At 41.3% G+C, this 12,500-nt stretch overlaps 1 protein-coding gene across 7 annotated transcripts in view; it reads right to left on the bottom strand.

Annotated features, from left to right (window-relative positions):
* prdm16 (PR domain containing 16) overlaps nt 1-12,500 on the bottom strand; it is a 173,936-nt gene that overhangs the window by 21,003 nt on the left and 140,433 nt on the right. For 6 of the 7 annotated variants that reach the window (XM_017467078.3, XM_017467083.3, XM_017467079.3 and 3 more), the window contains exon 4: nt 6,136-6,273. In XM_017467078.3, the coding sequence (XP_017322567.1) occupies nt 6,136-6,273 (138 nt within the window). Of the gene's footprint in view, nt 1-718; nt 1,764-6,135; nt 6,274-12,500 lie in introns of those variants that run through there. The other variant, XM_017467084.3, reaches the window with a different exon arrangement.

The raw sequence follows: 12,500 nt of genomic DNA, 5'->3' as shown, positions 1-12,500 counted from the left end.
TGTACACAACACAATTACACACATTTACAGCATTTACAGAATTAAACACAACTTTAACCAGAATCTCATTTGTAGAAAGAAAGAAACAAACAAGCAAAAAAAAAAACAATAGAATGACATGAAAAACATTATTAATCTACACATTGTGTGTTAGCCCACACGATTAGGCGGATAGGAAAGCAGGAATATGTAAAACAGTTCAGTTTAACAGAATAAATCGTTAATCAAACAAAACAAACAATAAGGCCACAACGTGGAGGCGCTACACGCCGCCGCCTCACGGGGGCGCTCAGCACCAAGCCAAACTGAGCCTCCACACACACACACACACACACACACACACATACACACACACGGGCTTCGGCCCAAACCGCATACTACTGTACTAGATAGGGTGACAAAAATAGTAGGCCACCATAAGTTACTATAGTTACAGTAGGTGGTGTACTAATTTTTCACACTACGCGGTGTAGCGTCCGGGTTTTAACGTCTACAAACGCGGCAGTAACTCAATCATCCCGGCCCAATGCTGTGACAGCTCACAGGTAGCCTATGTTTCAGATGTTGGCCGAAAGTTTTTGTCCAGTATGGGAAACGGAATATTCCCCACAATACGCGATCCGTCATTATTATTATTATTATTATTATTATTATTATTATTATTATTATTATTATTATTACAGCAGCGCTGGACGGAGGTAAGGATAGTGTATCTGACCTTTTTGTTTTCCGTGAACGGGTAGAGTTGGGGAAGTTGTCGGGCGGTTGTTCTCAGCGCTTCCAGTCGCAGCAGCAGTTCCGTCCCGGTAGAGTTCACCACACAACCCATAGTCTCATTAAGGCAGCGCGCGGCAGGCCGGGACTCTTCCGCCCAGCAGCGGGAGGAGGAGACAGCGGGGACAGAGTGAGTCTTCACCGCTCCCGCTCTCTCTCTCTCTCTCTCTCTCTCTCTCTCTCTCTCTGTCTCTCTCTCAGTAATCTCTCTCTCTGCAGCTGAGCTGAGCAGTGTGTGTGTGTGTGAGTGTGTGTGTGTGTGTGTTTCGATGAGTGGACCTGAGCGCGTCTCGTTCATTAAGCGACAGTCCCCTCACGGCCCTGCGCTCCCGGCCCGGCCACTCCTCCTCTTCTTATCTCACAAGCTGAAAGGACGGAGTGATGTGCCGCGCAGGAGGACCCTCCCCGTTATCTTCCCCTCCTCTGACCGACAGATTCATCTGTCAGCCACGCACAAAACGCACAAACGCACAACACGCACAAAGCGCGCCTCCTGCCGTGAACCCAACCCGCCTTTAACACTATCATACCGGACAAACGGCACGCGCTGATTGTTATCGCCATGGTAACGATGCTTAACTGAGAGCTTTTTCAGATTCGCGTTTAACACACACACACACACACACACACACACACACACACACACACACACACACACACACCTGGTTTTGCTTGTTGGCTTTTCACCGACCGCATTTTCACAATTTACTCTCGCAAACAAACTCCAGATTGCCATAATGATTTTTACGGTTTCTAAAAATAAATCATCGTTTCTAAAATAAATAATTACATTGAAAATAAAATAAAATAGCGTTACAGTAAGCAGTCCTTTTGGGCTACAAAAATAAAGAATAATATTAACGAATATTTACAGCGGGTCAGAGGAAACACTAATGATATATAATTTAACCGACAAATTTAATACAATATCGATGAAACATTTTTTACTGAGCATGTGTGGGATAAAGGCAATTTTCATTATTATTATTATTATTATTATTATTATTATTATGAGGTATTTTGCCATCATTTAAACCACTGTATATAGTCCAATTATGCAATTAATCATTTCATAAGTGTAAATGATGTATTATGTAGCTTAATGTTGTATTTTTTTTAGATACAACATTAACAGTTTTTCTATTACACCATGCCAGAAAATTCTGAAATGAAGCTCAAGGTGAATATGGCAGTTTAATTATGTAATAGGCTAATTATAAATGATTTGATTAAAATCGGGCAAATCATCTAAATGCATGGAAAACTGTCTAAAATCATCTACATGCAATGCTTAAAGAGATATTATTCTGAGTTTACGATATTTGATTTAATTGTTGATTTGATTTGATTTGACTCTGTCGTATACAGTTTTTTTTGTTATTGTTGTTGTTGTTATACGACAGCTAAATTATTTTGCTACCATAAGCTATTTCATATTCAAATGAATAACTGATTCATCTGAGATCTTTGGGAGAAAGTCTGAGTCTGCCACACGAAAACTGTTTCCGTTTGCTTTAATGGATTTATTTGATGGAGGAAATGTCACATACTTCGAATGGGTTATATGCAGAAGCACAGACTAAAGTTTGCTGTTAAACCGAGATGAGTCCGGTGCACGCTTGCTGCAGGCATATGCTAATGTCTTGCTTTCCCCCTGAAGCCATCCATTATGATGGTGCGAAGCTGTCTCTACAGTAAATCTTTTGAGGATCCGACAGCACTGAGAGGGGCATCTTGACCTCCTCACATCGCTTTCAAGTGCTGGGGGCAGATGCATCATCCATCACTAGTGTGACACACTATAATCCCCCCTGTGTCACACACACACACACACACACACACTCACACACGGAGACATACGCACTCATATATATGAGTGTGCTTTGACAAGAAAGTGAACACATGCATAAACTTGGGCAGCCGTAAACATGTTCAGGAACACACATAGTGGGCAGGAGCTGAAATTTCAACCGTGTTTGGACGTCCATTTATGATTTCCAGATCATATGATTTGGCCATTAACATATCGTACAAAAGCCATGCGACAGTGAAACAACAAACAAGAAATCAGCTCACGCTGCTAATATTTATGATGATAAAACGAGGCAAGGTGCCTTCTTTTCACTCTAAATGTGGAATGAATATACTGAGGAACATGTGACCTCCGTACTCTCTCTCTCTCTCTCTCTCTCTCTCTCTCTCTCTCTCTCTCTATATATATATATATATATATATATATATATATATATATATATATATATATATCTGTCTACAGACTAATTTTGCAGTATTAAATAATGATTCTCTTGTGAAAAGTCAAATTTAGTCTTGACTAGGATTAACATTTGCCCAGGAAACTGACCCTTGTTCGGTGGTTTGTAACTAAGCGACACTAGACTAAACACAACGCAAGCTTGATTAGGTTTGATTAGTATAACAGAAACAAAAAATTTAACATTATACAAAAAAACACAGAATGAACAAAACCTTTATATTCCAGTACCTTTATTTAGGCAATGTCTAACTGTGGGAATAGACGTGTGTGTGTGTGTGTGTGTGTGTGTGTGCCTCTTCACAAACAGAAGGAGATGGCATGGCAGGTCTTCGGTTGTTATGACAAACAGTTTAAGTGCATCTCGAGAGATGATGGCTGAGGGTCAGGGGGTTAACATTCTGGCTGCTTTAATCCAGGGAGGAAAAGCTCGACATTTTCACCAGCGTTATTGCTATTGCTATCAGCGTCAGCTTCCCAATACACTCGAGTCTCCATCACCTTAACTCTTAACTGCGCTACACTTTTCTAAATTCTTCCCTAGAATGGGTGTTAAGCCGTGAATCTAATCTCGGGTCTGCGCTTTCCAGTCTCCCTGTTGACGCGTCTTTAAAAAGTTCACTCTCGAATGGCAGTTTTGCGACACCTCTGTAGATAGCACTACTAAAACTACAGTATGTGAAACGTAGCTGTGAATTTATTTATTTTTTTGCTAACAGTGTTGCACCGTTCTCAGTGTAGGTGACACTTATTATTCAAAGCCATTCACACTTTAAGTGACAGCCACTGACATCCAGATTAGGTTTAAAAAGCCCAGGCACAAAAACCACAGTAAGGAGAGTGGGGGGGGGGGGGGGGGGGGGGGAAAGGACCTGGGCGAATGAAATACATTATACATGGTCAGCTGTGTGTGTGTTTTGGGAACCGGGACGCAAACGACAAATGTGTAAACAAGTAAATAAATGATCCGGGTCGAGTTTTAAAAGGTTACGGCTACGTCTGAATTTGCTGGGCGTGCACATATTTCCTATAGCGCTCATGCATTGTGCATGTTCAAATAGAACGGCAAAGTCCAAAGTTCGATGAATTATGCATTTTTGCATTGTGTCGCCTTTCTGAATAAATAATAAGCCGTGGGCTGCAAGACACCGCATAAAATGTGCATAAAAGAACGAAGAGGGAGAGAAAAAAAAAGGAGGGGAGAAAAAAAAAACAGCTAGCTGTCCAAAAGAAGAGGAAAAGTAAACAGAAACCATACATTTATTTCAGCAGGAGCTATTATTCTCGTCTGAGCTCAGCAGTGGCTGGTCATTCAAGTGAAAGGGCTTTAATGATCAGGTTTGCTAGTTGAAGTCAATTGTTGGTTGTCAGTCTCCGAGGCCGTCCCCCGGCCCCCCTCCCATCGTCCCTTGTTTGTAAGGCTTATGTTTCACGTGCCATGCTCAAAGAGGATGGTGACCACGCTGCTTGCCCCCGTCGACAGTGGAGGCACAGGGACAGAAAGGAAGAAAGAACGAGAGGAAAAAATAAAGGGGAAGGGGACAAAGGCCAAGGCTTTTGCTTCTCTCTGAGGCTCTGTGTTCAGACAGACGGGGACATGGTCTAAACTGGCATTAGTAGCTGACCACTAAAGTACTCGACGGAGACAAAAACAAGCAGACCTGTGGAACTGACTCGGTTTTGCAGCAAAAAAAGTATATAAATATTTACAGCAAAATCAGAGCAAAGATCCCACCTTCTCTAAACCCGTAACAGTGTCCTGTACCATTTTTACATTTTAACCCACAACAGTGTCTGTGCTGTGAAATATCGTGTCTTACACATTATTTACCCATTTATTCATTATTCTGCATCATTTTAAATTGCATCTGGTTTAACGTAAAAAAAACAAACAAACAAAAAAAACTATTGTAAATCCACTTATATCTTCACAGATTATTTTGTAGTTGTTGCTGTTGTTATTTTGTTGATTACAGCCAGGACTCAAAGGTTTTGCGTTTTTATTGATCTCTGTTCGGTTTTCAAGGTGGAAATGAAGTCATCCTGCATCACCATAGTGTGCTGGGGAAAAAAAATCCCCAATATATAACACCACATATGTATTTGAAATGCGGGAATTTGTATTCCCTATCAAATCTAGGTATCGAAAACGAGCTGAATTAGGCGCTGACGTCTGACGGTTAATAAACCATATACAGAAGCACACAAAGGCTTTCGTGAATAAATGTGAAATTTAAAACCGTGTGTATCTGATTTACCAGGTATCTTATCTTGCAGACAATAAATCCCTACCCAGCGTTTCAAAGAAGACAGGAAGTATATTCGCGCAATTCCAGGTGTGAGTGGTGTCCTCTTCTCCGGACCTATATCGTATACTTCTTTATAGGAGTGTTGACTCATTTCCGTTGACACGCAGACATTGAGAACGGCCCTGTGCAAACAATAGTCCTGTTTGTTATCTATTGTCGGAGAGTCAGTGTCGTGACATCAGCAGGTCCTCTCCAAGTCTTCCTGACAGTACCAACTGCCGCGCGTCTCTTAAACACGCTGGACGAGGATCGCTCGAGCTTTAGTCGATTCACTGTGTCAATACCAGTCCGTGAGTAGTGAGAACTGCGATGGCGAGTGTGTTTGTCTGCCCGCAGCTAGATTTCAGCACGCAATCACATTTATTTACTTAGGCTGAGTCATTGATTTACGACTCATGACTTCATCAATACTATCTTCAAATCCTTGCAACTGGTCTGAAAGGTGGCGTTATACGAACGGACATTTTTAAAAGCTCGACATATTTTCGCTCGACAAGTACAAACCTGAGACTTGTCATGAGGCCAGTTTCTGTCTTGCTTCTGGGAAAGGAATATGATTTGATCTGGCTATAAGAGTCTTTCAATTATTAATATGCTTAAATATCCCTTTTAGGAGACGGGATTGTGGTTTGACATGTAGGTTTGTGGCTAGGACACGGAGTTACACGTTAATGTGAATGGAATGGAGGAGCAAAAAAAAAACATGAGTGTGTGAGACAAAGAGCCACAGAGAGAAGAGAGAACGGAGTGGAGCGAACACGACAAGGGAAGGCAGCTGACCTGATCTTCACTAATCTGACAAACAGCCAGGTTGTGCTCCTCGTAGGATGGCGCTGCCCGTACGTATTTTAGCCAGCTCCCGCTAGCCTCCAGCGCTTCGTCCAGGCAGAACTTCACATTGCCCATGTCGTCCACTACCTGTAGCACACACACACACACACACACACAGTGCTGATTATATCACATTATGTCAAAATGATATCGAGTCCATATTGAAGCTATAAAGTGATAGTAAATCAAATTAAAATAAATTGTTTGGGATTATTTGTATAAATAGTTGTATGTATTTAAGAGAGCGGCGTTAAACCCTGATACGATGCACATCATTTCCCTTGCCATTTTGACACATATTGAAAGCTGTTCAAGGCATATCAGTGAAAATTCCCTTTAAAGACCAAATAAGCTCTTAAATCTTCTTGGAGTGAAAAAGTGCTCCATCTCCACACACCCCCTGACACCCAGCCTGATCAGCGTCGGCTAACCCGACACCACCGAGGAAGTGAAGTTTGTGGTGTTCGGTTACTTATTGCAGGGAAAGGAGAGCAACGAATGTTGGTGGTGGTGGTGTTGGGGGGGGGTCTGGGGGATAAGGGGAGGAGGAGATGGACTGAATGTCAGGAAATGACCGGAAGGAGCGTGGACGGCGTTCACAGTGGGGAAGATTTATAGCAAAAAACGGGAGGGGGAAAAAAATATCCCCTCTCTCGTCCATCAATATGCTCCCCACCCACAGTGAAAAGAACCTCGCTAAATTATTGCCGTGTACCTCTTTGAAAACAAAAACTTCGAAAGAATATTTGGTTCTGCTCTATCAAGTTGAAACAAAATATCAAGTGGGCAGTCAGCAATAAAGAGCGAAACTAAATATCCACGCAGCATAAATCCAAGCGGCTGTAAATCTAATGGTGCGATGTTTTTGGGCTTAGTGAGACTTTTCAAACGCCGACAGGAAGAATGATTATTAGAAACGTTTCGCTTCAAAGCGGCGATTCGGAAATTCAGTACGGACGCTTGTTAAGGTTTAATAGTTTCCTTGTACCTAAAATGAGTGTTATAACTAGATAAAAATCACGTTACAGATTATATATACTCATGACTATAAAAATACAGTACAATATATTATAGTATACTGCACAAGAATTATAATTATAACACAGTGCACGTTCATTTCGTATATGATTTATTTTACAACCTCGTTATTCACTAAGATCAGTATCAGTACCACTTGTTTTCTGAATAAATAATTTCAATAGTTTTTATTTTACTTTATTATGTCTGGGTAATATAAAGACAGAATGACATTTAAAAACAAAAAAGAAGCAAAAAAAAAAAAAAAAGATGCCACTGGTTTCTGGAGAGTTTTATTTCAAAGGCAGAAAATGCTGCAAAACCGTGCATCCTATTTTAAGTGATTTTAAACACCCTACTCAGAATATCGCTGCTGCAAAAATGTGGTTTGTGCGAATGTTGATAAGAATGTTGTATGTCTAAAACGAGGGTTTGACTGTTACTCGGTTCGGTCAGCGTCACGCGAGTGACAGTCCTCACTTTTTAAAATAACCGGCCTACAGACACAGCTTGTATGAGTGTCAAATTGAGATAAAGAACCTGACATTTCACGTGTTAGGCGTTTATCGGGGTCTGTTATAGGAGCAGGTGGGCTGTTCATCATTTAATAAAATTATAAATCGGATCTATGCCATTTACTATATCTATTTACGTTTCAAGCCGCTTTTTGGCATGAGGTGGTAGATATGAAGCTGCACTAACAACACGTTCTTTCATCTGACTAACAAAAAGGCTTTCGGCCTGGTATTGTCGAATGCAGGAATGACATTGTAAAGCTGTTGCTTCGGTGAGAGCTACTGCTGCCGCAATTTATGGGAAAAGGCCTGGGATGATAGAGAGCAGGGCTCCCAGTTTATGTGCGAAAACAGTCACTGAAAACTAACCAGGCATAGGAGGAAATGATCCTGCACTCTGAACACTCATGCAAACACACACACACACACACACACATATGAACATGTTCAAGTGAGAGAGTGCTTGTCGACAGGCCTAGTGTGACTCTGGCTACAGGTATCCTGCATGTTTTATTAAGAGATGGAAAACAGTTTGAGCTGGGTGGAGGGGTGGAGGGGATTGCTGCGGCTGGGGCCGCTTGGGCGTAGGCAGGGTTCGAAAACACATTACACACCTTGAGAGGTAGCTCGGGGTGTGTTCTGGGTGTTTGGAAATCTGCAAACACTCCAGGCTCCAGGTGGAACGCTGATTTATGTACTGTACAACACAATAAAAAGGAAGAAGGGGGAAAAGGAATAAGGGAGGGGAAGAGAGAACTGCTGGTTTATTTAGTTCTCGGATGTCACACTGACACTTCCCTGAAAAGGTAGTGGCGCATGTCAGGATTATATCAGGATAATCTGCCCCTCACTATTTCTTCCTCACTTCCCATGTGACCCTTTCCCATGAACCCCTACGTCTACGTTAAGATTACCGAGCCGCTTGGCGCTCTTTTTTTTTAACAGCCTAATTACCCTCATCTGGTGCCAAACTAATGGACTCATAGGGAAAACACAGGTGCTCGCTCTGTGCTTGGATACATGTCACAAGGTGAGAAAAGGGTGTGACGAAACACACCTAAATGTTTATATATATATATATATATATATATATATATATATATATATATATATATATACACACATATATTTTTTTTTACTTCTCAACACCTTTAAATGAAGGAAATATTGTTGGTGATGTTGCTGCACTTTGGTGTTGCTGCACTTTGACACTAATGCTGCTGAAAGGTGTGTGGAGAAAATGTATGACCTCTGAACCAGCCAACGGACATATTATAAGCTAATAAAACGCACAAGGACTACAGGAGTGCAAAAGCGATGACGAGAAAAGAGGAACGACAGAGCAAAGGAGAGATAGAAAACATTCACACACATTCACACACACACACACACACACACATGGTGTAACACCACTAACACCAGCATTTTGATTTGACCTATAAAGCAAGGCTGTGCACAGAAATTCCTCTGAAACCTTATCAAACTGTCAGCTGCTCACACACACACACACACACACACACACACACACACACACAGCACTTTAACTGTGAAGGCTGTTCACTTCTGCATGACTGATACGGTGAACAAAGTAAGTAGCCTGTAAAACGTCACCTGCAGTCGTGACTCCGCCAGTCGTACCTGTAACATATCAATATTTTACAACCCTATCAGACATGATTTCTTCAGCACTATACTACCTGGCACAGGGAACCATTTAAACTGGCTCCTTCAAACATGCTTCTCATGGGCTTACAGGCCTCCAGTGTGTACACACACTACCTTTTTTTTTCTTCCTTATTGCTATGCTAAAATAATCACACCTTCGCTAAGGGAAAACACACTCCTGGGCTGGGTGTTAGGGTGCCGCTCTGCACAGAAGACGATAGGGAAATCACAATGCATTAAGAGCAAGCCGCAGTGAGAGACCTTATCTCTCATCTGTGTGTGTATGTGTGTGTGTGTGTGTGTGTGTGTGTGTGTGTGTCTATAGAAAGCCCTGCGGTAGTGTTCAAACCTAAACCACATTGTGGAAACGTTTCGCTTCGTTCTTAGTACAGGGTTACTAAAAGGTGGCGAGTCAAGAGGTAACTTTACACCGTCTAAGCTGGGACTGGAGTGTGTGTACGTGTGGGTGTGTTTTATTTGGGGAATTGATGGGAATTATTGCATAATAGTTCAAGATAATTTTAAGAAATGATCAAAATATGCAACAATCGGCTAAAAGTATCACAGTAATCGGAGGAAAAATGAAATGATGTACAGAAAAAAGAGATTTTATTTATTTATTCTTATTTTTATCGCCCACTCAGCTATTCAGTGTTTATGAAGTACTGACAACGACCGAAACGCTCTCAAACAAATGTAACATGAGGTCATCTATTCAGATATCTACTGGTATACCATATGGTCATGTGACCCGGGCCTAGTTATCAGTGATTATAAGTGCAATCTATTGTAATAGAAGCGAATAACGTGGAGCATTTCTGTCACGGATAGCCTTGATGAAGTTGTTACTGCAGCATTCCGATGGGGCCTGTTGGGTTTCCTGCTTCTGGATCGATGTGCTTTAGAAATATAGGAACGTTGAAAGAATTCCGAGCGCTAGATGGCCGAAAACAGGAAAGCATTGCCAACACTTCTGCACAGAACAGCTGAACACAATGGCTAATGCAGAGAGCTCTTCATCTTTCAGTGGGCCACACACACCGCGTTACACGCACACACACACACACACAGAATTCACAGTATCCTGGGGAAGTGCCAGTTTGCGTGTGTGTGTGTGTTTAACATCAGAACAAAAGCACTAAATGAGTCTGTGTGTTTAATTAATGTGTCTTACCGTGACTTGACTTTCAGATGAAATAAGAACTAAATATAAAGCACTTACTACTAATAATTAAGGAGATACTAATAGCTTTTGAATTTGAATGTAAGTGAATGTTCCACGGTTGCGTCATCTGTACCGGACCTGATCAAACCAGCCACTTAACAAAATACATCTGGCTCAGTATTAAAGTGGATCCAAAAAAATAAATAAAATAAAAATAGAGACAGGTGACAAATGAAAGGAAAAATAAATAATTAAAGTGTGTTAGTCAGGTGTTAGTCCACAACAAGTCACCAGAACAGCTTTAATGCTCTTTAATGCTCTTTAATGACTCTGGAGCGATGAACAGCATTCTTCCCAAAGATATTCACTCAACTGGAGTATCACACTCCGAAATCTCCCATAGGATTAGGTAGAGATCTGTTCACTGTGAAGGCCATAGCATATGATTTACTTCGTTTACATCTTCATTGAGCCCTCATGCTCTGTGGATGAGGGGGGCGATGGGGCGGAGTCATCCTGGAAGAGACCACGCCTATCAGGATAGAAATGTTTCCTCATTTCAGAAGAACTCTGAGGATACAAGGATAACTTTCAGAAGAACTTTGCATTGGTTTAAAGTGACGCTTCTCTCTAAGGGCATAAGTGGACATTTTCCTCGACGTCTGTAGATTCGGAAATAAACAACAACATACTGAAAACGACAAACTCCATTTAGAAATATTTTCAAAATGCAGAAATTGTCGATACTGAGGATGCTGTTAGCGTTCGAGTGAATAATAGCTACCGCAACACTACACTAACGGTCTGCACCGAATCGTTAAATCATCTCTTTGCTTTCTAAAATGTTAGTGTACTACAAATGTTCAAATTCTATAGCTAGAAACAAACAAACAAAAAAAGACTATTAAACATGTACATACAGTATTTTTGGAGCAACATTCGGGATGAAATTACCCCGTCTCCATTTTCTCTCTAAATGCTAAAGTCGTTTGAAACAAATGACTTCGTTTCGATTGTATCGGTATCAGTAACCGTATCGGTCAGTACGTTTACATGGACAACAGTAATCCGATATTAACCCGATTAAGACGATACTCTGATTAAGAAGCTACCATGTAAACAGCAATTTTTTATTACCTTAATCTGATTAAAGTCATACTCAAAGTAAACACAAATCGAATTAAGACATGTGGAGTATTCCTGTTTTATTCGCATTATCAACATGTATTATAGACATGTACACACTTTAATCACATTATGAACGTCGTGTGGGAGTTTTCACCGCATTTTGCGACAGGACACGTACACACACGGCCGCGCTCAACCGTTTAACGGCAAACAAGAGAGCACGGCTGCGTCTGAAACTGCGTACTTACCTACTATAGGCCTAGAGTAGGCGAAATACATGTATCTCGGCTACTATATAGTAGGTGAGTACGTAGTTTGGGACGCAGCCCACGGCTTCAAGCAGTCATCTATTTGCACGTATAGCATGACAAATAATTAACTGCATTTGAAGCATTCGTAAAAATTTTAAATAAAAACACACAAAACTGTATACGGTACCATAACGAAGACGAACTGTATGTCGATACGTGAAATTCTGGAGGGAACGTCGGACGGCGTGGCGCGGTGACGTAATGACGTGTGCCGTGAATCGATCTAAGTTCTATAACACGTAACACGGGAACATAAAAGGAATATTCTAAAAGCGACTCATGTAAACACCTTAATCACAATATCGTCTTATTCAGAATAAGTTAATAATTAGATTACTGCTGTCCATGTAAACATAGTCAGTGTTGCTAAACATGACCAGGGAAAGAGAAATAGACAGAGAGGTGAAGCCCTCTAACTCTCTGGCAGCTAGAGGGCAGTCATGCACGCGCTCTACAGAGAGTTGGAGCACGGAAATGAGGGGAAAAGAGCGGAAAGGTCAGGCTCTCCTCCTC

The sequence above is a fragment of the Ictalurus punctatus genome, chromosome 5, assembly GCF_001660625.3.
Source record: "Ictalurus punctatus breed USDA103 chromosome 5, Coco_2.0, whole genome shotgun sequence".
Taxonomy (NCBI): Eukaryota; Metazoa; Chordata; class Actinopteri; order Siluriformes; family Ictaluridae; genus Ictalurus; species Ictalurus punctatus.
Note: the sequence above shows the minus strand (reverse complement) of the source record. Positions and strands in the feature narration are given on the sequence as shown.